The sequence below is a fragment of the Dipodomys merriami genome, unplaced genomic scaffold (assembly GCF_024711535.1).
Source record: "Dipodomys merriami isolate MVZ:Mamm:240054 unplaced genomic scaffold, mDipMer1.0.p SCAF_34, whole genome shotgun sequence".
NCBI lineage: Eukaryota > Metazoa > Chordata > Mammalia > Rodentia > Heteromyidae > Dipodomys > Dipodomys merriami.
The window spans coordinates 2,540,243-2,567,852 of NW_027204937.1; the positions used below are offsets into that span (position 1 = coordinate 2,540,243).

At 41.6% G+C, this 27,610-nt stretch overlaps 1 protein-coding gene across 1 annotated transcript in view; it reads right to left on the minus strand.

The window, feature by feature from the left end:
* The window catches only part of C8b (complement C8 beta chain), a 40,674-nt gene that overhangs the window by 11,683 nt on the left and 1,381 nt on the right, over positions 1 to 27,610 (minus strand). The window contains exons 2-9 of the mRNA XM_069987142.1: positions 21,901 to 22,057; positions 16,139 to 16,280; positions 14,116 to 14,257; positions 12,613 to 12,745; positions 11,107 to 11,304; positions 5,367 to 5,607; positions 3,210 to 3,338; positions 1,904 to 2,067 (exon numbers count right to left, since the gene is read on the minus strand). Of these exons, the coding sequence (XP_069843243.1) occupies positions 1,904 to 2,067; positions 3,210 to 3,338; positions 5,367 to 5,607; positions 11,107 to 11,304; positions 12,613 to 12,745; positions 14,116 to 14,257; positions 16,139 to 16,280; positions 21,901 to 22,057 (1,306 nt within the window). The remainder of the gene's footprint in view (positions 1 to 1,903; positions 2,068 to 3,209; positions 3,339 to 5,366; positions 5,608 to 11,106; positions 11,305 to 12,612; positions 12,746 to 14,115; positions 14,258 to 16,138; positions 16,281 to 21,900; positions 22,058 to 27,610) is intronic.

The window sequence follows — 27,610 nt, forward strand, 5'->3', positions numbered from 1 at the left end:
TACTAGACATTGCAAACAAGGTAAACCATGGGATCTATGTTTCTTTGGGCCTGGCTTACTTCATTTAATATAATTTTTTCCAAGTCTTTCCATTTCATAACAAATGGGGCAATAATATCATTCTTTCTGATGGAGGCATAGAATTCCATTGTATGTCTGTCTGTCTATCTATCTATCTATCTATCTATCTATCTATCTATCTATCTATCTATCACATTTTCTTGATCCACTCATCTACTGAGGGACATCAGGGTTACTAAGCAAGTGGAAAAACCTCCCATGATCCTGGATTGGGAGGATCAACATCGTGAAAATGGCAATATTGCCAAAGGCTATCTACAAATTCAATGCGATACCTATCAATATCGCAACCAAATTCTTCAATGAAATAGAAGAAGCAATCCAAAAATTCATATGGAACAATAAAAGACCCCAAATAACAAAAGCAATCCTTAGTAGAAAGAACAGCACTGGAGGAATATCAATTCCACCCTCATATTACTGCTGTGCTCCTGAAAACATTCGATTCTCCATCACAATCTGCATCATGTCACATGCTAGGCCTTGAAAGTCCTGGTACTTAGGAAAGCACAATAATGCTCCCAGATCAGGTATGATATCTCACTATAAAGGAACTTATTTTCCTTCAACTCTCCGTTCTCTCCCATGCCCAGTTGTGATGCCAAGTAGTGTCACCGTGGCACCAGGCAAGCCCAGATTTCTCTGGAGGTACTTGCATCTCACGCCTGACTTTATTCCTCTGTAACTGCCAGAAACTGTGCCCTGACTGTCACTACTAAGTAAGACTGGAGAGGATTTGAATGACAGCCTTCTTGTTCTGCAGAAACTATGCATTTGACACACAAATAAAAATCCTGTGGAAACTTGTCAGGGTCAGGGTAATAGTCTCTCGTCAAGCTCCAGCCTCTCATTCCTCCTCCTTGACTGCAAAGAGGACTCTCAGGGGAGGGGGTGGACAATGGCTAATCAATGACTGCACAGACACTGGTAAGAGGAGAACAGTGTAAGGTATGCTGTGGGCACCATGGAGAAATCCCCATGGAAAGCACCTACCACTGCTGATGTGCCTGACAGTCCTGTTCTAACAAGCATCCTTTCCATTTAAGGTTGCAGGGCTTCTCTTGTATAGGTGACAGGTGGCTAGGATCATTATTTTCTATTCACACCAAGCCCACAGGAGAATCTAGAGGGCAGGGAAGATGTCAAAGTCTCTTGTCTGGACCTAATGGATACTCTTGAGCAGCTAGAGATGGATAAGGCCTTTCTGATCCTTGATTTGTGTCAGCCACAAAAGGAGGTAAGCATACTTAACTTGTAGACCATTGCAAAGATCTGAGAAAGAATCATATTCTCTGAGCCCCTGGAAGAGTGTCATGAACACTGTGCATGCTCCAAATCTATTAGTTATTATCACCACGTTTCTTTCTGTCCTATAAGACAGAAATGCACATATACACTTTATTCTTCATTCTGGCTTCTCCTTTTGTCTTCCTTTCTGCATTTTAGCAAGAACTCAACAACTACTTGTTAGCTGAACATCCGAATGCTTAAATAAATACATGAGTGATTCTCTGGTAAGTTAGAAAAAACAATTTTTTTTTAGTTTTTTTTTTTGCTTTAGTTAGCTTTTTGGATATCGTCTCACATTTTTGCCTGTGCTAGCCTCAGATCCACCTACCTCTGTCATCCAAGTAGTTGGAATTACACATGTGCACTATTGTATTTGGCTCCAGAGTCTAACTGGTTTGTCCTAGATTTATTTTCTGCTATAAGGTACGTGTCCATATATGTGAAGGTTTTCCATCTATCATACTACAACTCATCACAGGTCCTCAGAAACTGCTGTGTATAAAAGTAGGAGGGGTTGGGCAGTCACTTGTACCTTGACTTTGATGATCGCTGGGTTGTACTGCACAGCATCTCCCCACTCCTGCATCAGCTCAGCTGTGGGCAACTCCTTGTAAGCCAAGGTGGTGATGTGCTCACTCGCACCTCCTCGTACCAAGACCACCAAGTCCTCTATCATAGTTTTTCTCTTGTTTCTATCTGGAATGGACATGAAGATCTGGAATGTCATTAGTATCAACTGTTATACCCTGGGCTTTATTGTTGTATCCCTACCAACAATCTTGCCTGTGAGACATCAGAGAACAACAAACATTGCAGATTGCAAGGAAGTCATAGCACACAGAGCAAAAGGGAAGCATGCTCTAGCCATAGGTAACATCTTTCATGCAGGCCAAGGACAGGAGGTTCATTTTGTGCATCTTTAAGTGGCAGTCATTGATTGGCACAGTGTATGGAAAATAGGTAGAGATAAGACATACAGTGAATTGATAGACAGATAGGTAGATAGATGACAGAAAGCAGATAGTTAATACATTAATGATCAGATGATAGTTAACTTAGAAAGAAAAAGAAAAAGAAAGAAAGAGAGGAAAAGAAGGAAGGAAAGAGAGATAAAGAAACAAGAAAGAAGGAAAGAAAACGAAAGAAGGAAAGAAAGAGAGAAGAAGGAAGGAAGGAAGGAAGGAAGGAATGAAGGAAGGAAGGAAGGAAGGAAGGAAGGAAGGAAGGAAGGAAAGAAGGAAGGAAGGAAGGAAGGAAAGAAAGCCCCCAGAGCAGAACAAAATCAGCAGGTGATTTTCCACTAGGTTATTAATCTTCAAGTTGTAGTTCATATATTCCTTCTCCTGAGAAGCCTGAGCTGATGTTCCTGGATATGGCTCTATCATTGTTCTCTCTTTTTGTTTTTATGTGAGTTCTGGAGCTTGAACTAAGGGCCTGGGCATTGTCACTGAGTTTCCTTTTTCATCAAAGTTAATACTTTACCATTTGAGCCACTGCCCTGCTTCGAGTTTTTGGTGGTTAACTGGAGGTAAGAATTTCACAGACTTTCCTGCCTGGGCTGGCTTCACACCCATGATTCTCAGCTCAGTCTCCTGAGTAGCTAAGACGATAAGCCTGTACCTGGCTCATTGCCGCTTTCGGTTTTTGCCTAGCTCATGCATTGGGAGGGTAAGCATATAGTCTCACTCCTTTTTTGTAGGGTTATTTTTATTGGATGCCCTACTATTTTCATCAGAATGTCTTGAAATACACAGAGCTCACCTTAGAGAAAGACTGTAATCAGGAGTACTAGGAAAAGAAAGGTTGTAAATGCAGAAGTCACTTGTCCCGTCTCTCACCTTTGATTTCATTCAGAATGTCTCCGCAAAGCTTTTCTGACACACCCAGCTGGACATAAACATTTTTAATGGCACCACCAATCTGAAAATCATTCTTGGCACAGGCCCATATGTTGTTAAGTGAATAATCTGAAGGAAGGAAGAAAACAGATCCATGACTACAAGATCATGTGTCCTGTCCCCTTTCCTATGAGAGACACTACCCATTCCTTGGATGTCATGGGAACTAACGTTCAAAGAAAATAACCAAAATTACAGGTAGCCACTGGCACCAGAGCAGAAACCTCACAGAGACCCACCCCTACTATCTGTGCCAGTTTCCTCCCAGGAAACTTTGGGGACTTCTACTGCCTTCAAAGAGGGAGGAAGAAATAGTTATTCTCTAAAAATTGAATTTTTTGTCAGACTTCTAGGTTTTTGATTTAGAAAATACAATGCCTGCTACAACCTGCCCACCATCCCAGGACATACTCCTCTCATCTTTGATAAGGCAGAGGGGGCTTATTATTAATGAAGTGAAGTAATAAATACAAAGTATTTGTTATATCCAGTAAATAAAAGAGGCCAATTTGCTATCTTTTCCTCATATCAGGACCATGTCCCATTTAGTTCCCCTCCTAGTTCTCCCCAAGGGATCCTCCTCCCCTGGTCTTGCTAGAGTTCACATGTGATTTGTGGACACCTTTCTGTAACACTTTGAGACTTGAGCAGGGAGAGAGGAGAAACACTGACTATGAGGACTTCTAGCAGGATTTCTGTAGATCATGTTTTCCCAAACACAAGTCCCATGGGACATTAAGAGAAAAAGCTGTTGTGGTCATGTAAGTGGAACAAATGAGGCAGTGGAAAAGAGTCAGAGTGGGCATTTTACTTTTTGCAGTTGCTGGGGAAAGTCTAAGAAGGGGATCAGTTCTACATTCCCCTGGGTTATGTGATCCCAGAGAGCTTTGTGGGAAGCAGCTTTAGGAATCACAGAGAGCACTTTGTCATTACTCTTATGGGTGAAGATTTCCCAGATCATTAGAAGATTGAGTTCACACTGACATAAATTTCCATTATCTACTCTTACACCAGCCCTGACACTCTGTCCCTATACTCTCTGTGACCTAGAGTAGCATGGAACTGGAAAAGTGTCCATCATAAGAAAAAATAATGGATTGGCAAGCATGGTTCAACCCTAGAAGACAATTAGAGAGTTCTTGTGTGTGTGTGTGTGTGTGTGTGTGTGTGTGTGTGTGTGTGTGTGAAAAGCAATTAGAGAGGAAGATTGGGTATTGAATATTGGGTGTAGTCCAGAGACTATAATAATCTGAGACTTTGTTATAGAAAGTCTGCTTTCTAGGCTGGCAGCACCAGCATCATCTTCAAGCTTATTAGAAATGCAGAAGTTCTAAACTAATCAGCAACCACCTCTTCTGAGATTTGCTCATAATTCACATTCACAAAAAATTCTAAATGTAAAACACTGGTCACAAGGTAAGGCCATGGTAATAATAGGAAAAAAAAGGAAAACATAATCTGGAGATTGAGCTGATGGAACTTGCTAATAGATTGGAAGGAAAGAAAAATAATTGAGATTGACCCTGTGGTATTTGTTTTGAGCCACTGGTTGGATAGTAGAGTTTTTCAAGATGTGGATGACTATAAAAAGAAATATATCTTGGAAAGAAAATTAAAAGATCTCTTTGGTTGCCTGATAAGTCTATGATATTGGTTAAATAGGAAAATGCAGACATGAAAGAAGTATTTGAACATAAGATACAGGGTGCCAGAAAGAGATTCAGGATGGTTAAGTAAGTTACAAGCTATTGGAATGTTGGTGGTTAAAGCCACGGTGGGGTATGATTATTGAGAAAGATTAGTTATAGAAAAAGAGGATAACCCATATAGAAGGTTAACCTGGGGAAACTGATACAAGCCAGAAGGAGGAGGAAGAAGAGGAAGTGGGTAAGGAGGAGGAGCACAGGAGGAGGAGGAGGAAGAGGAGGAAGAGGAGGAGTCTTCCAATGTAACTGTGAAATTGTAGCCATGTTGACAGAAGGAAAATTAAAAACACAATTTATGTCTCTTTCCCCAACTCTTGCAGAAGACTTTGCTCATCAACCAATCCTTCCCGGGAGTCCCATCATGAAAGCCACAGTCCCTTGGGCAATGCACCTGCTCTCTCCATGGCTTCTTTGTTCATAATGAGTGTATATTCATAAATGCCCCCAAGCACAGCCTCCGTGATGTAGTGAGTCCCAAAGTCTCGGAGGAGATCTCTGTACTCCCCGTAGCTGTACTCCAGGGGCAGCTGCTTGACTCTCTGAAGGAATTCGTAATGGAGCATGAGGCTTCTAGGCTTCAGCTTGTAATGTGCTACTTCAAGGTCAGAGCGTGCATGCAGAAACTTGCTTTTCTAAATGAAATACCAACATGGGAAAATCAGACCTTTAGAGTTAGGAATCTGAAAGGAGAAGATGAACTTTACAAATACCACCCGATGTTCTTGGCCAGGGGGGGTCATCATTCTTATGATCCCTTTAGGATATCTGAGGGTAGAAGGTCTCTTTGATAAGCTTCCAAGTCTCATAAATCTTCCAACATCTCTTTTGGTTTGGAAGTGCTTGAAGGTAATAACAAATAAGGACAGGGAAGATAGTTTGAAACAGGGAAGTCAGGGTGCACAGGGGTGCACAGGAAGAGAGCAGGATTTGCTAACTTGTAAAACACAACCTGTTTGTCCATGTCTTGTATAACCTATGAAGAAAAACCACTTAAGAAGGAGGTGCTTTAATAAGATTAGACCAGGCGGCACATGGCAGGATCAACCTGAGCATTAAGTCTGCTGTGCAGCTGTCTACACTATTGAAGCAGTCACGCTATAGAAGCAGAGCTGAATAATTGCCATGAAGACCATAGATTCTAACAAATGTTTAAAAATGTTTACCAGTTGGTACTTTTTAGAGAAAGTTTCATGTCTCTCTAAGCTATGGTATAGACTAGGAGTCCTGGAAGTTCATGATGCCAGGTGAACTATAAGCAAACATAAGCAGGTAAAGTATTAGAGAGGCATTACTGCCATGTGAGGTGGCACTCTATACTGAGATGCAGGCTGAAGAAAAGAGGAGAGGGTGGTACCCATCTGTGAGATCCAAAAGCCTTCAGCTCTATAATGCCCTCAGACTTGTCACTCGGGCTGCCATTTGACACCTGGGTTGCTTTTATCCAGTTTTTCCCAGTGACACACAATTCTTCCTTCTCCTTTACCCTTCCTATCTAAGGAGTCGCCAGATACTGGGTTCAATTTGCCAAATCATTTTTGGTTGTATCCCATCTTCTTAGTGTGAAGATTGTCAGAATTAAAATGGAGACTATTTGTCTGTCTGCACAGACAAATAACTGAACATATATGAAGCTGGTAGTTTCAATGAAAGGGTTCTCACATATGACCATCTGATAAGAGGAATAATCACACGCACACAGTACACATGCACACACATACACACACACATACACACACTGCCAGAATCACAACCTTAGATGAAGATAATTACAACCCTACACACACACACACACACACACACACACACACACACACACACACACACACACACACACACACACACACACACACACTTCTTCAAGGATACTTTCCCAGGGACTTATGTTTGTTTGTCTGATTTCAGCCTGATGCAACCTGTGTTGTTGATAACCCTTGTGGCCAACAACTTTTGTCTTAAAATGTGCCATCCTTCCTTACTTTTTGCCTTTATATGCTTTCCTTTAACTCAACTTTTCTGAGTCCTCCTGCAATGTGTATGAGGACATGTTCAATTCTAGTGCTGTGCCCTGTAATTCTTAGATAAATACCATTATTCTTTGGAGAAGCTCTTTCTGACTTTTTACTTACTTCTCCTTTCAGTTATATAACTCAGGTAAATAGTGTATATCTTGTTGAACAATGTCACCTCTTCCTTTGCTCGCTCCTAATTTTTCCCTCCCAACCCCACCACAAATTATATAGTTCATTTTCAACATAGTGTCTAGTGAGCACCGCTGCTGCATTTATTCACACGTTGTCCCTCTCAAAGACAGATAAACAAATAAACAAGACAAAAGTAAAAGAAAACAAAAACAGCAGCAAAGAAAATAAAACCTTTTGGTTTCATTTCCTGAAATTTATTTGGATAAATAATATCAACCTTTCATTATAAAAGCTTCTCACTGCTCTCCCTGCATCTTTAGCCTGCTTTCCATGTGCCAACACGATGGACATCCAAACACTCGGATAGAATTATGAGATGCTTCCTAGGCCTCTTGATGGTGGTGTTGAAGGGACCAGCAAGAATAGGCTTAATATTGCCTCTACAATGAAGCCAATTCTTACTTTGACATATGACTTTCTCAAACTGTCCCAGTAACTCTGACATTAGCCTCAACATCCGTGAAGTCTTCTTTTCCTTGTGTTGTCTTTCCCTCCAGCCATCCTATATATCAGTATCCATCCAACTTTGTACTGCTTCTACAGACCTGAGTTTCTCTCTCTTTTTTTTTTTTTTTGTCGGTCGTGGGGCTTGAACTCTGGGCCTGGGCGCTGTCCCTCAGCTCTTCAGCTCAAGGCGAGCGCTCTACCACTTGAGCTACAGCGCCACTTCCGGTTTTCTGGTGGTTTATTGGAGATAGGAGTCTCACGGTCTCTCGTGCCCAGGCTGGCTTTGAACTGCGATCCTCAGATCTCAGCCTCCTGAGTAGCTAGGATTACAGGTGTGAGCCACCAGCGCCCGGCTCTGAGTTTCTCTTGAGAAATGTTTTTTCCACCTGAAAAGTTCTTCCTTCCCTTTTCTGCTACACACAGGACTTACCAGCCCTGCTTGGCCCAGTTGTACAAGAAGACATTGTTCTTCATTCATATTTCCTTTAGGCATGTGACATGGCTACATAACAATCAATAGCAAATAGCTTTTCTGCTTACCTGTATGTGTCTTTATTACCAGACTGTGAACATGATGGCCAGAACAATTTATTATATGTTTTTTAAAGAACCATAAAAGTTTAGAGGTACTGAACATGAGGAAAGATTGTTTAAAGAGACAGAAAGGCTAATCATTCTGATTTCATCATTCTACCTTATATACTTGTATCAAATTATCACACTGTCCCCTGTAAATGGGCACAATTGAAAAAGTAAAAAAGTAAGTTTGAATGCAAGGAAAGAATCAGGTGACATTTGCCTTTAGGTTTAGTGCAATGCCAAGCACGATGTTAGAATCATTTAAATCAGTAAGGTGAGGTAGGGGTGTGGAGAGAAGGGAGAAAGTTTCTTTCTCCTACCAAAGTAAGTTTCTTTCAGTTAGTCCTAGGCTTCATTGCTAAGGTTCAGTACTGGGCACTTACAAAGTTTCAGTCTTATCTAAGGATGATGGAAACAGCATCTGCCCCCAGAACCTGACAGCGTAGAAGATGAGGTGAGAGGAGCAAAAATCATTATAGGCTAATTAATGCCGACTGCTCTTTTCCTGCTGCCTAGTGCTTCAGCATGAAGGGCCTTTCTGAGACCCCTACCATTTCTTTGTCCTCATATGAGTCATTGTAGACTTTAAGCTTGATTTCTTCTGTATCTGCTTCTGATTAATTTTCTATTGCTTCTTTCCAGCAATGAACTTCTTAGTGGCTAGAAAATCAAATGCAACTTCTTCAGTCTGGAATTCAGGGTTCTGCAGATTTGCCCTTCATCTGCCTCTTGGACATGATATCCTGTTGATATCCCACCCCAGTTTCTCCTCTTTCTCCTCTTTCAATCTTGGGCTTTGATCTTTAACCTCTGGGAAGAAGGGAACTAATGACATTTATATTGGACATGCATCTCTGGCAGCACACATAAGTGAACGGTAAAGTTGGGTGACAGGGAGGCCATTTAGTAGGGCAAAGCAATAGATGAATGGATAATTAGATATAATAGGAATTAGATATAATATATATATAATATATATAATTAGATATAATTATAGATATATATATATATAATTATAGATATATATATATAATTAGATATAATAGGAATTAGGGTTGAGAGAGAGAGGGAGAGAGAAAGAGAGAGACAGGCACCAGTGGCTAATGCCTACAATACTAGCTACTCAGGAAGCTGAGATCTGAGAATTTTGGTTCAAAGCCAGCCTGGGCAGGAAAGTCCACGAGATTCTCATCTCCAATTAATCACAGAAAAAAGCTGGAAATGGCACTGTGGCTCAAGTGGTAGAGCACTAGCCTTGAGCACAAGGACCCCAGGGACAGCATCCAGACCAAGAGTTCAAGCTCCAGAATCAAAGAGACAGAGACAGAGACAAAGAGTATAATACTGAAGAATTAGATGGGCAACATGTGGAGACAAAGCAGAAGAGAACCAAATAGAATTGTGGAACTTTTAGACTGGAAAAGCTAAAGGGGAAAGGATGTTATCAACGTAGATTGGAAATTTAGGAGGAAGAAATTGTTTTGGAGTATGTGCAAGGCATTCAGGTGGGCTAAGAAAAGTGTACAGGGCATCCCAGGAGGTCATCAGAAAGAGGGCTGTGATGAAGGGCCATCTGGAAAGAAGAGGAGAGTGCAAGGTGACAGTACAGTAAGAAGGAGAGACAATGGCTACGAAGTAAAGAAAGAACAGACCTTGATGTCAAATCCAGGGGGAAATCTGATAAGTAGCGGAAAGCAGACAGCAATGTTGTGCCACCAAAATGCCTCAAGAAGTCAGAACAGAGCTCTTAAGTGACAGTCTGAAGACGTGTCTGAGACAAAAGTCACATTGCAATGATCTGAAACATTTTCAGAGATGTATTTTGGCCTGTGAAAGTTATATCTTAATGCTCAGGGAAAGACAAAAAGAAAGACGTGTTTTAAAAAAGACAGAAGAAAATAATTACAGGGCTGGGAAGGTGGCTCAGTGGTAGAGCGCATGCATGCCTTGCATGCATGAGGCCCTGGGTTCTATTCCTCAGCACCACATAAGCAAAAAGAAAAAAGCCGGGAGTGGTGCTGTGGCTCAAGTGGTAGAGCACTAGCCTTGAGCTGAAGAGCTGAGGGACAGCACCCAGGCCCAGAGTTCAGGCCCCATGACCGGACCCCTCCCCCCCCCAAAATTATAGATGTTTGTCTTTGATTGGGCTTTACTGAAAAGTAAGTTACTATAAGACCAAGATAATTTTCTTGTTGTTGTTGGTTATGGGGCTTGAACTCAAGACCTGAATGTTAACCCTGAGCTCTTTTGTTCAAGTACTCTACTAGTTTGAGCCATAGGTCATCTTCAGGCTTTCTGGTAGTTAATTGGAAGTAAGAGCCTCATGGACTTCCCTGCCTGAGCTGGCTCTGAACTGCAGTCCTCAGATCTGAGTCTCTTGAATAGCTATGATTACAGGTGTGAGCTACAAGCACCTGGCTGTAAATGTGTGTGTGTATGTGTGTGTGTGTGTGTGTGTGTGTGTGCACGCATGTGCACATGCGTATAAGCACACGTGCATGTGTGCTGGTTCTTAGGCTTGAACTCAGGACCTGGGTCCTGTCCCTGAGCATCTTTTACTCAAGCTAGTACTCTACCAATTGAGCCACAGCTCCATTTCTGGCCTTTTCGGTAGTTTATTAGAGATAAGAGTATCATGGACTTTCCTGCCCAGGCTGGCTTCAAATAATGTTCCTCAATTCTCAACCTTCTAAGTAGCTAGGATTGCAGGTATGAGCCACCAGTGCCCAGCTAAGATCAAAGTCATTTTTATGAAAGGATTTTCAAGGCAACAGAAACTTCATGGATGTTAATATTAGGAGTAATGTGGAATACTGACACATCTTTGGCAATAATATACATGTATACATACATATATATGTGAATATATGCAACATATATGTAAAACAACAAAAGTGTACTTACAGTATGAGAGAATCGTTTGATTCTGCTAATATAATGCTTGCCTGCATTGCTTGCTTCTTCAATGCCAAATTCAAATATTTTGGGTATTTTCAAACCAAAGCTGAAACTGGACTTGCTAGTCATTTGTTTTGTGACATTGTGCTCGAAATCTGAGTATGATTCATATTCCATGAATGTAAATTCATATTTGCCTTGGGTCTAAGGGAAGAAAAGAAGAATATGGTTTTATTTCCTTTGGCTGAAGTTAATTCAGTACATGTCATCAGACACTCACTGTACTCTTGCTGTGTACCAGACCCGGACTAGATAAATATATTCTGGATATAGAAAAATCAGGGCTAATTTGTATCCCCACCTCAGGATTCATCACCCCGCAGGAGAAACCAACCAATCCAATGGTGTGGTTGACATTCTGAGGTTGGAGCATGATTTTGATCTCAACCAGCAGAAGTGCAGGGGTAGGGATGGGGACCTTGTAGGAGCATTGTTTAACCTAAGCCAAGATGCAGAAGAAGGCTAGGAGCTTTGAGGATGTATGAGTGGTTGAGTTAAAAGTTGTGTAAGAACAAGAGAAACAAACAGGCATTGTAGGGGAATGTTCTGGAACCAAAATATAGGGGCTTTTGAATCACTTGCTTTGGTTTGGCTTAAGGCAAAGGAAAGCCAACTCAGGGAAGAGACCTTCGGAAAGACCATTCTGGGAAGCACAGTGGTTGGCTTGGAAGGAATGGATCTGATGCCAGACAAGCCAATGAGGAGGCCGTGCAGAGAGAGCTGGTGACTGAGGAGGAAGGTGCAAGGCATCATGGGAGGAGATAGAAGGGACTTAATTGTTTCATCCACTTGCCAAGGAGTCATTGGCTTAAAAGCCAGTGTCCAACATTCTTGTGGAGGGGGACTTCCAAGGGGACAGCCTCAGTGGCCCTGAAGTGACCTGTCCGGGGTCATCTGTGCCGTGTAAACTCTACCCACAGTTTATGTGATTTCAGCAGTAGTTCAGCAGTTTCTAACTTGAAATGCTTACAGCAACGTTGAGTTTGATTGGCAAGGACTTAGCGATAATAATAACAGTTGACATGGACTGAGGGCTCACCTTTTCATCAGGCGGTATTAACCTTCTTCCTGCAAGTAGAACCTTTCTAACTCCCAATCTGAAGCCAGGAAACCAGAGGCCCAGAACTTAGAATGACATAGATGGCAGGTGGATGAGGTGCTGAGAGTGTACAACTCCCAATCCTAAGCTGACTTTGCTCTTCAGCGAGGCTGTTGCTATTATTGTTACAGCATTACTGCAACTGCAGACCCCTCCCTACCCTGCTGCTGTTCCTGTGTGTCACCTGTTGTCCTCAACATTGGGTTTTGAAGAAGGACATGCCAACTTTGCACATGAAAACCCTGAAGCTCAAATGCAGTGATGTGTGCATGTCACAACACAGCTAGCTGGACATAGAGTCTCTGTCCAGGGTCCGCTTAATGCCCTGCAGTGGCTACCTAGCTTTCCCTTACCTGTGGGGTATAGCTGTCCACATTGTATGGCTTCCTAAACCTCGTGTTCAGGATGTAATGGGGGGAACATCCACCAGCATAATACCTGTGGTCCAGGACTGGACCCTCCAGACTGTTTGTGAATAGGTTTATCCTGTAAGGAAGGCAGAAAAAGAGTTGAAAAAGTTGGCTCTCTTCAAATCTCAGTTGGCAGAGCCCATGGAATAAAACAGAAAAACCTGTGGGCTCAGATGCAAGGCCCTTGGTATCTGGTTTACACCAGCTCATCAGCTTCATTTCCTGTCATTCCTAACACACCTGCTAATCATCCCAGTCCCCAGCCTTTGCTACTCAGTCTGCTCTGCTCCTTCCAGGTGTTGCCTGTCCTACCGAGTCAGATCGAACTCCACTGCTGGCTTCAAATGTCCACTCTACTGCCCTGGAGCTGGAAGACCATGGGGGTTCACTTAATTATTTAGGCACTCAGTTTCTTTATCTGGAAGGTAGGGGTTATAATTACCTGAAAAGGAAGTCCTAAGACTAGCCTCCCATTTCCAAGTGAAGAGATTCTGATGTTAACTCTGAAAGATGGACATCTGATTTGTTTAGGCAGGTGAATTCTATTCAGAGCCTTCAGAGCCACCAAGTTCCTTTCCAACTACATCATTTACAAAGGTTCTTGTGGCACATAGAGGTGTTTCCTCTTGTTCCACTGCTTGTAGGCTGAGAAGCCATAGTGTGGCAACACATAAGGTGAATGAGAAGTAGGGTGAGTGCTCATCTGATAATGCTCCTTGGATCTCACTAGATGGTTGGACCAGGGCCAAAATTTTCCCAAAGGCTTGAAACAGATCGATTATAACCTACCTTGTGCTAACCACTTAGGAACCCCTTCTGCAACTCAGTGAGATGCTGGGGTATTATAAAACAAAGATAGATATAACCTCCAGTGAAAGATCTCAGGAAGTTTCAAGTACAGTGCCAAGAAAGCTCCCAGCAGCCATCTTGTAGGTATAAAGATAAAAGCGCTCATAGCAGCTTCCGTGGTTGCCACGTACAGAGCTGAGCCTGGGTGACAGGCTGCCCTCCTGTCACACATGCATGACCCTGGCACACACTTTTGGAATGACTTAGAACTGCCCTGAAGTGCAGCCAGAAGCACTCAATTATACTAAAGCTACATTTTTGTTGTTGTTGTTGGTGGTGGTGGTGGTTGTGGGGCCTGAACTCGGGCTGAGCACTGTCCCTCAGCTCTTCAGCTCAAGGCTAGCACTCTACCACTTGAGCCACAGCACCACTTCTGGCTTTTTTTGCTTATGTGGTGCTGAGGAATTGAACCCAGGGTCTCATGCATGCAAGGCAAATACTCTACCACTGAGCCACCTTCCTAGCCCTACATTTATTTTTATTCAGAAAAGAAAGTGAGGAATTGCTCATTTCAGTTTCAGTCTACTTTGTACATTCTCTGGGACCCCATTTAATGTGATGCCTTTCCAGCCATCCACCAGAAGGACAGTAACTCACCCACTTGCCAGAGTGCCGATTGCCCAATATTGGTCCATTTCCCGCTGGCATTTTTTATAAATCCTTTTACAGTTTGCCTCGTCAGACTGGTCTCCACAGTCATTGTCCCCATTGCAAAGGAGTCTGCGATTGATGCACCTCCCTGGGATGGAGAAAGGGAGTTGTCCATCCACCCTCCCTCCCAAACACACATAGTAACAAGGCTGCGTATACACCACTGGGGGACAGACATGTTGCTGGGTATTAATGCCTGTTTTGATTAGTCCTCCTGTACCAGGAGAGATTGGTAATGGCATTGGCGTTTTATTCTCTTTTAGTCAACGGCTCCCCCAAAAGACTAGAGTTGTCTTCCTAAAAGCACTTTGGGGAGAGATTAATTGGAACCAGTCTGTAGGCAGGGAAAGGCAAAATGCCTAATGATAAACCACAACCAATCTCTAGGATGGGAGGGCAGCTACATTTCTTCCCCAGAGGCTGGGAACAGGTGGGTCACCCAGTAAGAGCTGAGGCACCTGGTATGTGTTTCCCTGCTCCCCAGCCTCAGTGTTCTCTCTCATCCCTCACGGACAAGTCGCCATACCCACCCCACATGGCCACAGTGACTTGAGTGTGTAAATAAAATAGTACTGACTCATGGGAAGTACTGTGAACCCATTATTATCATTGCTATGGTGAATGTTTTTTGAAGGTCAAGCTCACATTGCCAATAAATGTTTGTGGCAGGAGTGTTAACTTTAAAAGGTCTAATTGTAAATCCTTTCCCCCAATGCCCACTGATCTTCAGCACCAGGGCCAGTTGTGCAACTTTTGCTCTGTTTCCCCACTCACTTGACTTCCCGTTCTTATTTGCATGTTATTAGGGCATAAAGCCCATACGAGAGGTGTCCCTACTTCCTTAGATGTATCAGGTCATTTTTAACCAATGTTCTTAGGATGTAAAAGGCAGAAAAATAGCAATCTGCTCTCCAAATGTTTCTTACAAGGCATTTAAACGAAAGCCTGCATGAATAACCATTATGGCTCGGGCCAGAATCATGGAACACTGGCCATAATGAGCCCATGGATACACTGTAAAAAAGTCTCTCAGATTTATTGGATAGGATTTCACATTTGCAATAAGCCCTAGAAATTGCTCTACAAATCCCTATCTCTTTTTTGAAAGGTCCCAGTGCACAATCCACAAGGGTATAGTGAATGTGGAGAATTGCAAGTTCCCATCTAGATAATTTAGGTCAAAGTATCCTTATTTTTGCAAGAGTCTTGAAAAGAAAAAGAAGCATATATTCCCTTGCTTCAGCTAAATGAATTAATTGGAACAACATGTGTTTACTTAGTTGTGTAGTGTGTAATTACTCATTTGTGTGCCTTTTCCATTTTCTGTCTGTTCAAATCTTCTTATTTTCTTCTTTTCCTTTTGATGATCAATCATTTCTATTGACTATTATTCTGGACTTGGTAATGCATAAACAAATGACAGGGGCACATAGCCAAAGATTTGTCAAAGGTAATACTAGTCACATTAGTTCACTGTTTTAGTTTGTCACATTGTATTGAATCCTAGGCTCCGAGAGGCCAAACAGAACCCCACCTGGCTTTCAGACCCATTATGTCATGGATGCTTCTAATGAATTTGTAAAGCACTCATATCACTTTGAATTTTCTACCGAGGGAGTTCAAAATTCAAACAGGTTAAATGGTTACTTCTAGGCCACAAAGTCAAGGAGAGGACTTAGTCAGAACTTTTGATTCTACGACTAATAATTCTCTTGATGTCAGTGAATGAAAACTGAACTTGTGAATTTCTCACTGCTGCTCTTCCATGAGTCTCAGTTCCTTAGACTGTAGAGATAGGGATGATTTGTGTGACAGTGCCTATAAAAGAAGGTGAGACATTTGAGGATAAAAGTCCTCCTGACCTGTTGCAATACCCTGACCAATAGCACGACATGGTCCATGCCCCCATCACCATGTGCCAGGGTTTCCTTCACAAGCTTTCCCCTTCCATTCCTATGCCCGTTCATACCTGTCTGTGCACACACAAAGCCTTCACATCTCACTTGACCTCTGCATGGGCTACTGGTAACACAGTCTTCCACTTCCTTGTCAGAGTAGTTGCAGGGTTCCCCATTGAACTGAGAGGGCCGGAGCAAGTAGGTGTGTCTGTACTATAGGACAGAGGAGCCAGGTGAAGCAGGGCAGGGCCTCAGGAACAGAGGGACGCTGTATGCAAATGGTTCTCAGCCAGAATGCAGGCTCCACCAGAGCACGGAATTATCGGACTGCTGTTCTCCCAGCCCTTATACTTGCTTCCTTCTATTCACCAAAGGGTCTATTTGCCTGACTCGTTCCCCAGGTGAATTGAGAGCTCTCTGAGGGTTGTGACCTTGTCTTTAATCTCTGTGCTGCAGTAATCCATCAAGGTTTGCTGAGTCTGGAAAAGTCATGGGCTTTGGAGTCAGTGGACTCATGCAGCTAGTTCACAGACAAAAACAACAAAACATGACCTCTCAGCATAATTACTCTAGTGGGTTGATTCATGTATTTTCATTTATTCCTCAGGGCACCAGTAAATTCAAAATGAAAAAAAATGTGCTTTAAAGCCACAGTTGAGTCTACAACCTCCAAGTTATGTGATCTTGGACAAGTACCTTAACTTTTATGAATCTCAATTACTCATCTATGAAGTAGGAGGAATGAATTACATAAAGATACTGTTTGGAATTTTAATTACATATATTACATATGATATTTGTTATATATATTATTCAGTTACATGTATTATATTATATAATTATAATCAATTTCATTATGCATGGTAGATAGTACAAATCTGATTTTTCAGTGTTTCTATTATTAATGTTTTCAATAATCAATACTACATTATCTCAATCTTCCTAGTTATTCTGAAAATATTGAGTTACTCGTGCTCATGTTGAAAGAGGCAGGTGTTATTTTTGCCTGCTTGTGTGTTGCTGGGTTCAAGTCATGATCATACTCTCTAAGCTGCCTTTAAAGTGTTGCAGTTGGTGACATGGATACCCAGTAAGGATACCATGATGAAATGGTTGCAGAACCACAGAGTGCTCTGTAAGCTCCAAGTGGAATTCTCAGAGCCTAGGAAATGGTGGGAGGATGCTAGCAGAAGTGAGACTGAAACTTGAAAGCTGAGAAAAATCAGCCAGATGTAGTGAGCAAGTTTGAGAGAGGCGGAGAAGGGCAATATTGTGGATGAAGTTACTAAAGCCAAAGCTGAGAGAATAAGAGTGTCTTTTTTAAACATTTTTTTAAATTTTATTTTATTGTAAAGATGCTGTACAGTGCGGTTACAGCTCCATGAGTAAGGCAATGAGCACATTTCTTGTCGAGCATTGGTTACCTCCTCCCTTGTTGTTCTCCCACTACCCCTTCCCTCCCCTACTTCCCTCACTCCCCCCCCGAAGTTGTAAAGTTCATTTCCAATATACTGTCTTGTGGGTATTAATGTGTCTTATCCTAGGAAAGAAAGGAAGGAAGGAAGGGAAGATGGGAGGAAGGAAGGAAGGAAGGAAGGAAGGAAGGAAGGAAGGAAGGAAGGAAGGAAGGAAGGAAGGAAAGAAGGAAGGAAGGAAGAAAGAGAAAGAAAGAAAGAAAGAAAGAAAGAAAGAAAGAAAGAAAGAAAGAAAGAAAGAAAGAAAGAAAGAAAGAAAGAAAGAAAGAAAGACACTCATCCTGGTTGGAGAAGAGCGCACAGGCAGTAGAGGAAATGGAGTGTAGAAAGTCCTTCCAAAGAATAACTATTAACAAATCATAGTCACTACTTATATGTCACTTATACTCCAGGCTCTAGAAATACAAAAAAAAAAAAGAGAAAGAAATCCAGATAAGCATTCAACCACCCACACACCTTTGTACTTTCAGGTCATTTTTAGAAGGTATAGACCATCATGACAGGGATAAAGCCTGTAAAGAAGACTGTGAGAAAAAAATAATCCCCAGATAAATTAAATATAGAAGGAATATAACTCAACATAATAACAGCCATATGTGACAAGTCCATAGCCAATCATGTTAAATAGGGAAAATCTCAAAGTATTTCTTCTGAAGTCTGGGACTAAACAGTATATCCAATTCATATTCAAAATACTACAGGAAGTCTAGGCTAGAGCAATCAGGCAAGAAAAAGAAAAAGCACCCAAGTTTTGGATGAGGTTGCTACACATACACACACACACACACACACACACACACACACACACACACACACACACACACACACACACACTCACACACACGTATACAAATTTGTATATATACAAATTCCACTACAGTATTAGTGGAACCAAATAGCATTTTTATTTTTATATACCCCAAATATACAGATTGGAGAAGAAATTTCAAATGCAATCTATTCTCAATATGCACAAAATAATAAAACACCTAGAGATAAATTTAACCAAGGAAATGAAAAAAATGTCTGTAATAAAAATTTAAGAAAATTTTATGCTCATGGATTTGAAGAATTAATAATTTAAAGCTGTTTTTAATAGCCAAAATAATCTACAAATTCAGTGGGTTCTCTACAAAATGCCAGTGATACTGAACTTCAAAAGGAATCACACAGTTCATATAGAGCCACCAAGGATTCAGAATAGCCAAAGAATTCTTGAGCAAAAACCAAAAAAAAGCTAGAAACATCACAATACCTTACTTCAAAGCACAATGCAAAGTTATTGTAATCGGAATATCATAGGAGTGGCATAAAAGCAGATACATAGACCAATGCAACAGAATAAAAGTAATCCAGAAATTACCTCACACATGTTCATTCACTGTTTTTCAACAAGGCTTCAAGACCAGATATTCTAGAAAGGATAATACTAAGTTGTGCAAGAAAAATTGGATATACATTTACAGAGGATGAAAAATAAGTCTTATCACATCAAAAATCAACTCTAAACTGATTTGCTGGATGCAAATTCCTTTGTGCAACTACTTAAGGATAATAAAAGTATATTTTATAAAAAATAAAAAACCAACTTAAAATGAATCAAGAACCTAAATATAAGAACCCAAACTATAAAGCTAATAGAAGAAAACACAAGATTTTCTTATCTTTATCTTTAAGATAAAGATAAAAGATTTTTTATAATACCTGAATACCACTGGCAACAAAAGCAAATCCAGAAAATGAGATTATACCAAACAAAGAATGTGCACAATAGAAACAAAAGTGCTAGGAGATAAACTAAAGAATAGGAGAAAATATTTGCAAACTACTCATCTAGCAAGAACAGAAGGGACTCAGAAACAAAAAAAATGGTCTAAAGAATAGTATTTAAAATGGGCAAACAATCTGTATTGACACTTCTCAAATGATGAGCCACTATAGTAAGGCTGGAGAGAAAAGGGGAATATTTGTACACCAAGGGGAGTGTACAGTAAACTAATATGGCCATTATGGAATGCCTTAAAATCAAACAGAACCACCACATGACCCAGCACTTCCAATACTGGGGATATGTGTGTGTGTGTGTGTGTGTGTGTGTGTGTGTGTGTGTGTGTGTGTGTGTGTGTGTGTGTGTGTGTATGTATACACATACATATATATGTTCATATATATATATATATATATATATCCAAAGACTGTGAATTATATGAAAAAGACACCTGCACCCTGTGTTTATTGTAACATTACTATACAGTAATCCAAGTGATGGAACTAACCAAGAAGTCTGCCAACAAGGAATGGCTCAAAACCATGGTACCAATTATAATGGGATATTACTAAGCTTTAGAAAAATGAAATCTTGCCCTTTGTTGCATGGAGGGAACTTAATGACATTATGTCAAGTGAAATAAGGCAGGGGCAGAAAGATGTTTTCCCTCATTTGTGGATGATCACAAAGTTGATCTCATAGAAGCACAGTAGGATAGAAGTAACTGGAAAAATGTGGGATAAAAAAGAAGATGAATAAAGCCCTACATGGTAGGTACATTCTGTAGTACTGTTCAATAAAGTCTTAAATAATTAATTATATTATCCAGAGAAACTAGGGGAAATTAGTTTGAAGGCTTCTAATGCCTCCACGCAGAAAGGACCATGTCCTAAGTGATGACAATGCTAATTATCCTGATCTGATCATTACACATAGTATACAGGGATCAAATTATAATACTCTACTCCATACTGAGAGAAAACATGATGTGTGAAAGAACAATATGGGTCAGGGGAGGTGGCTCAGTGGTAGAGTGCTTGCCTTACATGCATGATGCCTGGGGTGCTGGGTTCCTCAGCACCACATAAGCAGAAAAAGCCGGAAGTGGTGCTGTGGCTCGAGTGGTAGAGCGCTAGCCTTGAGCTGAAGAGCTGAGGAACAGTGCCCAGCCCCAGAGTTCAGGCCTCACGACTGAGAAAAAAAGGAAGAAGCAAAGAAAGAAAGAAAGAAAGGGAAAAAGAAAAAAAAGAAAGAAAGAAAAAAAGAAAGAAAGGAAAGAAGGAAGGAAAGAAGGAAGGAAGGAAGGAAGGAAGGAAGGAAGAACAAACAACAATAAAACTACACATATGCAAAAGAAGGCAGTGAAAAGACTTGACTCAGCTTCCCAAGGCAAACTGTGTTGAAAGGTTATGGGAAGGATGGAGGAAATACATCCCAAGCCTGGGTTATGAGGTTTGTGGAAATTTTCCCTGACGACCCTGCAGAGAAGGACAATGCCTGGCTGAGGGAGTCCAGAACCAGCTCTGAGGTACTCTGGCTGGCTGTCTCATATGGAGTCTTCCTGGTTTATTGTGTGGCTGAAGCAATTATCCTGATAATTGGATCAATGTTGATAACTTCAGCAAGAAAACCTACTCTGAGGATGGAATGATCCTGCTTGGCTCTCCCCATTGATCCAATTAACTGTGTAATTGTCCTGGGCCTACCTTCATAGCCTCTTTAGACTCCTAGTCCTGACAGGTTTGGTTTTCTCAGGAGCTAGGGGAAACAGCAACCATTCTTTATTCTCTGACACTTCTGCTTAAGCTCCAGGCTGGGATCCTGGGCCAGCTCTCATGATAAGGAAAGCTAAAGGACAAACACTGCATAGACTGTGGTTTTATGGGAAGGAAAGGAGACAAAGAACTATTTGTCTGAGTGCTAGGGTTGTATGTGCTACTAGGGAACTCTAGCATAGGATAATAGGGGCCTTAGAAAAAGCTTATAAAAATTGGCTTAATCTCTGTGGAAGTAGGGTTGAGGAGCAGTCAAGGAAGTCTTCTCAAAAGAGGTGGCCCTGATCAGAATTAGATTATAGGTCACGATCAGCCAGTGAAAGTGATGGGTTTGGAAAAACAGATTGAACAAGGACACTGGGAGAGCAACAGGGTAGGAAGAATGCAAGTGCTCGGCAGTTTGGGCTGGGGATAGAAGCCAGGATAAGTCTACCATGAGCTTTGCCTTGACCCTCAGCATCATGGGTAGACTTCAGATGCAGCAGCTTTCTGGTAGCTTCCCTGGCTAACACCATGAATGATTGGTTGAAAGCAGGCTCAAGTCAGGAAGTCCAATTGGGAAGTACGAGGAAGACCTGAAGGGATTGTCACAAGTGGTAGTGTCAGAGAAAAAGGAATTGTTGCAGTCTTCCTAGCTCCAGGGGGAACCAAAGGAATTTGGTTGCTACTTGAAAGTGATGAGAAAGAAGAGTTATTAACTAAATCCAGCATCTTTGAGGGCCTCCTGTGTACCAGGCACCTTTGACCTCAGCCAATTTTACTGAGGATCAGGCAGATTCTAGATGCCTAGCACACTCCCAAGCCCGGGTACTTACCCTCTTCTTCTGACAAGGGTCACACGCAGTCCAGGAAGACCAGCTGGATAGCTCACAGTCAACAGGCACTGGGGCAACATCCACACTCCGCACCTGTCTGCTCCTAGCAAGGCTCCCGTTGACTGTATTTGACTCAAGAGAATGCGGTATCTGTCCTCTACAAAGTCATCACAAAGAAGAGAGTGGAGGGTCAGAAGGAAGGGACATATACTTCCAACCATGTCTCCATCCAACCACCCTGCTACTTCAGCATTCTGATATAAGCTAATTCGTTGAATAAGTACCTGTAAGTGCCTGACATATGCCTACTGTGGTCAAAGGAGCAATGAACTCAGATCCATTAACAAATGGATTATTTCTGTCTGTTTTTTTTTCTTACCCTGTGTGAGCTTCACTTTTCTCATATTGACGATCAGGTTCAACATACTTACCTCATAAGGCTATTTCTGTGATTAAAAAATGGTAGTCTGTGGGAGAACACACACACACACACACACACACACACACACACACACACACACACACACACACACACACACACACCCCTCACATGCTGTCACTGGGCCTCTGTTTAGTCCTCTGGATAATGAGAGGTTTGGCTGCTTTGTCTTTAAAGTGCCTTTTCATGTAAGAGTCTGTGAAGCATATGCTGAGACCAACTGGTTTGGGGATATTTGCTACTGAGGATGCAAAGAGATGTAAGGCACAGGTTCTGCTTTGTGAAATCAGTTGGTGTTAGAGTAAGAAAAAGGTGTCTAACATCTGAACTCTATGGGACTTTACCCACTAGGCAATGGGATGGATAGAAAGTGCTGGGTACATGGATGGGGTTGGAGGGAGTGTTAGAGGAGGAAAGTGTTTAGGTTGGTGTTGGTGTCCAGTCTGAATACATGAGTCAGTGATGACACAGAAGGAAAGGACTTGTGTTGGAAAAGATCTTTGGAGTCTGCTGAATTCCATGTGCACACGCATGCACCATCAATACAGAATAATTCAGTATTCAGTTCCTCCCTCCATGAACTGGTCTGTCTTAGAGAAACAGATGTGATCATGAATAGCTATGGAAGAAGATGAGACTGTTCTTGAGAAGAGAAACAGAAAAGCCCACTGGGAGCTTGGGTACCACAGTAGGTCTGGGGGAGCTCATGCCTGGCCAGTCCAGGGTGTGGAAAGTCTTTGGAGTTAAGCAGAGTGAGGACATGCCAGATGCCAGATGAGTCACATCTGAAGAGCAGCCAAGCCACCTGGGCCTACAAAGTAAAGCGATAGTTCTTTTTGTTGAGTCTCTGGCACACAATGGGGCAAGAGTAAATGTGGGCACAGTACTATTTAATCTGCTTGAGACTCCAGTCCCTCCTTTCTATGACAAGATGGGGGTAATTTGATTCTAGTTTTCTTCCACCTGAGTGCATTGCACAGTAAGATCTATTGTAATTTGTGTGTATAAGCCTGTGAAGAAGACAAGAAGAAAAAAGGGATGCTACATGTTTTCCTGTGCTCATCTTGGTCTTTATAACAGTGTTAGAAAGCACCATGGAACATAGTCACCAACACAGCTGTGGGAAGAATCCAGAAATATGGTGACAAGTCCATCAGCCTGCAGCTGGTAAGCTACAGTGATGGGTTCTCTTTCTACTAGTGCATCACTGGAGCATTTTGACACATGCTCTACTGCAACTTTGAATTGGACCAGTATCCATCCCCTTCTTTTATCCCTGTATCCATTTATTCCTGAATCCTTGTATCGAAGATTGAGTTATTAGGGAGACCATTGCAAAGTTTTCACAGTCAAATAACCCAGGATGTCATTCCAAACAAGGTAATTATTGGTGCATTCTCACTTGGCAAAAATCCTTAAAAAAAACAACAACAAAAAAGAGGCTAATATTAATGACAGTGAAATCCATCTCCATGACTACCCCAGGGATCAGTAAAAAATCAATTCCTAGTGAAGCTGGATTTTTAACGAAAGGTCAAAGACTCCTGGAAACCACAGGTGGATACTTAAAAACGGTTACTTGAGGCAGGATGGTGCCTATCAGTGGGAGACCTAAGAATGGGCTCCTAGCTAATAATTTGCCCAGGTTTGACAAAACAATGCTGTCTGTGATTTGGCTTCCTCTAAGTATGTATTTGACAGCTCTGCAGGGTAGCCTCTTCCTATTTCAACTACCAGCTCCACTGTGGGGTTTATTATTTTTTTTCCAACTATCAACCCGATTGGGGCCACAGCAGAGTCTGAGTAGATAAGTAATGTACACACTAGCTATTAAGAGTCACAATTATTTTCCTCTCCAAGATTTGCAAGCCTGTTAATGGGCAAGATGATCACTTACAGAAAGAACTTGGTAAGAAGTAGTTATAACCACCAGATCTCTCATTTTTGTACCCAATTTTCATTATGGAGGTGGCAATATAATGAAGTAATCAGTGGGATAAATCGTATGTTTGTAAATTACATTGGATAAGATGCATGTAGCTTATTAGTACTACAAAATGCAAATGTAAAGAGAAAGCTAGCATTAAGTCTCCTCTTCAATCCCAGAGAATTACAGAGGCTGGGTCCAGTCAGGGCCTCTGTGTAAGGCACAGACCTTGCATCCTGATGAATCTATGGAAATAAGCCCTCATGACATTTTGACCAACTGTTTTGACTTCTATCATTTATAACTCTCTGTATATTTTTCACTTTGAAAAATTAACTATGCCTAGAGAGGCACAGAAAGTAAAATCATAAACACCCGTGTACTCACCCTCATATTGATGATTGCTAGCATGTGAGTATATTTGTTTAAGTTTCTTTAAAATTAAATTCCACTATAAATCAAACATCTGTGTTCTATACCAGTTCCTGCTCCACTGACTTCCCTCCTTTCACAGGGGACTGCTGTTATGAATTTGGTGTGTGTCCCTCCAGTCTTCATAGTTTTCATAGGTATTTATGCATACTGTGTGTCATATTGCCCTTGTGAGCTTTCCTTCTATTGTGCCTTTTGCTTTTGCAACTAATGTCTGCCAGCCACCGTTGCATTCCTGAGCTATATCCTACTGAGTCATAAAGAGCTCTGGTTCACTTCTTTTACCTGGATATGCTATCCTAGGACATACATTGAGAGTAATTGATTCTCTTTCTTTTATAAAGGACATTTATATTTTCCCAATGTTTTGCAGTTGCATGTAATGCTACAATAATCTCCTTGTCCAAGCCCTTGTACATGCTCTCTCTCTCTCAGTGAGCTCTGCAAAGAATTTGCCTTTTAGGGGGTACATGAAATGCCATGGCCAGCTTTGTGGCATATTTCACTGATCCAGCATCTCCCACTTTCTTTCAAATAGCCATCTCTGATCAAAATAAAGACGGATCCATCAAGTAGAGCAGGATTAGGTCAGCAGTAAATTTCAAGCCATCAGCTCATATAGATGGGGTACATCAATATATTTTGGCTCTCTGTAGAAATGCCCTGACACAACAACTTTCTTGTCACACTCAATTTGTTAGGCAGCTGCACCCCTTTACACACAGCATCTTCCTCTTTGCTAGAAGGGGGAAGCTTCTGTGTGGCAGGTTTTTAATTTCTCTTCTTTCTGCCATTTGCTGTGGTAGTCATGAATTTAAAAGGCACATCTCAAGACAACAAATGTGTGGTCTAGAGATAGAGAAATGGCACGAGAATCCCACACTATAGATCCATCATGCAGGTGGAGAGAGGCAGAAAGATGTGGAGGGAATACAGGAGTTTCTGGTAACAACCTTCTCTATAAAATATTGCATTTTAGCTGAGCACTGATGCCTTACTCCTGTAATCCTAGGCTGAAATATGAGGATCGCAGTTTGTATCCAGCCAAGGCAGGAATGTTTGTGTAACTCTTATCTCCAATTAAATGGAGATGGCAGAAGTGGAGCTGTGGCTCAAGTGGTAGAGTGCCAACCTTGGGTGAAAATGCTAAGGGACAGCCTCCAGGTGCTAAGTTTAAGCTCTAGTGCATGCATGGGGTGGGGTGGGGGAGGAAGTGGGAATAGAGAGGAAAAGAGAGGAAGAGAGAGAGGAAGAGACAGAGAAAGGATTTTAATCTATATTTCACTACAAATTTAGTAGCCTTGCAACAGTTACATAATGTCCCTGAGCCTCAATTGCCACAGCACCTCCCTCAAATAGCAATGAGGGTTAAGTGTGCAAGTACCTAGTACAGAGTAGACATCAATCCTCATTAATAGGTCTTAAGACCTTGTGACTTGATTGGAAGAGTAAGTGAAAATAAGTAACTTCCTTAGCTAATAAGGAGGTGCCAGCCTTTTCTCTTCCAGAACTGAGCACTTTCCCTCTTCTTAATGATTGAAATTCAAACACCGATTGTGGTCAGGACTGGATTATAGGGATCGAAGGTGGAGATCTTCACATTAAACCTGATTCAGGTAAAGCTTGCAGACTTACTGAACAGGTATGGCTCTTTTCTCCTTCCTAAAGATCCACTTGTTCCTCCCCACAGAGAACACAGGAGCTCATACTCTTTATCTTCAGTTATATAACTGCAAAGTTTTCCAGCTAGTACTCTGTCCACCCCTGAACTTCATTCCCTGCCCCAGAGGGAACTTCCTGATACATAAATTTTATTGTGTTGCTGCTTTACCTCACTGTTGCTGAATAGGTATAGGGAACGTTTGACCCTTGGGCCATAGAAGGTCTACAAAATCATTGGTATATGATAGGACAGACGCCTACGTTTCTCCTTGTGTGCTTGTATTGATAATTTTGTATGATGCAGGGACAGTGTTATAAATATTCATCCTTGGAAGAACAAAAGCTTCCCAGCACTGGCAGAAGCTAAGGTTCAGGCTCCTTAGCTGCTTCCTCTTGCTCACCTTACTTGGCCATTCTCCCCTTGGCTGCTGAAATGTACCTGAAGTCTTGGGGACATGCCAGACTCTCTCATACCTCCATGCCTCATAGCTCATGCTATTCCTTCTGCCTGGCTCTACTTTCACCCTTTTCTTGACTCCATGCCTGGAAAAGCTAAAACTTCTAATGCAATAGTCTGTCATTCTCCCTGAGAACATGAGCATCTTGTGTCTTGTCCATCTATGTATCCTCAGAGACCCACAAGAGGCTGTGTACAGAGGCTCAATGCTGCAGAGGGGGTTGTGATGGATTTCTTTTTTTTGTATATACTTTTTATTGTAACAATACTGTACAGAGGGATTACAGTTACATGAGCAAGGTAAAGGGTACACTTCCTATTGAGCATTATTAGTTCCTCCTTTGTTTTTCCCCTTTTATCCCTTCCCTCCCCACCATACCAACTCCTCCCTCCCCCCTCCCCCAAGTTGTAAAGTTCATTTTCAACATGGTGTCTTGTACATCTCATTGATACAATGGGTCAACTTATATCCTTATTTCTGCTTTTTTTTATTTCCCTTCCCCTCCCCAAATTAGAAAAATGTATACACAAGATGCAGGTCACCAGAATCAAATACAGTGAAAACGGGTTATACCATGTGGGAAGAACATACAAAAAAAAAAAACAAAAAAAATCACATGGTACATTATAAATATACTAAAAACAAACAGCAAGAAAGATAAAACTCCTTGAGTCTCTATCTTGGGGTTCATTTCACTTAGCATCATCTTATATGGTCATATGTACATAGCTTTTGAGGTTTTCTGCTTGTCCTAGACATATACTAGTTATTGCAAATAAGGGAAACCATGGG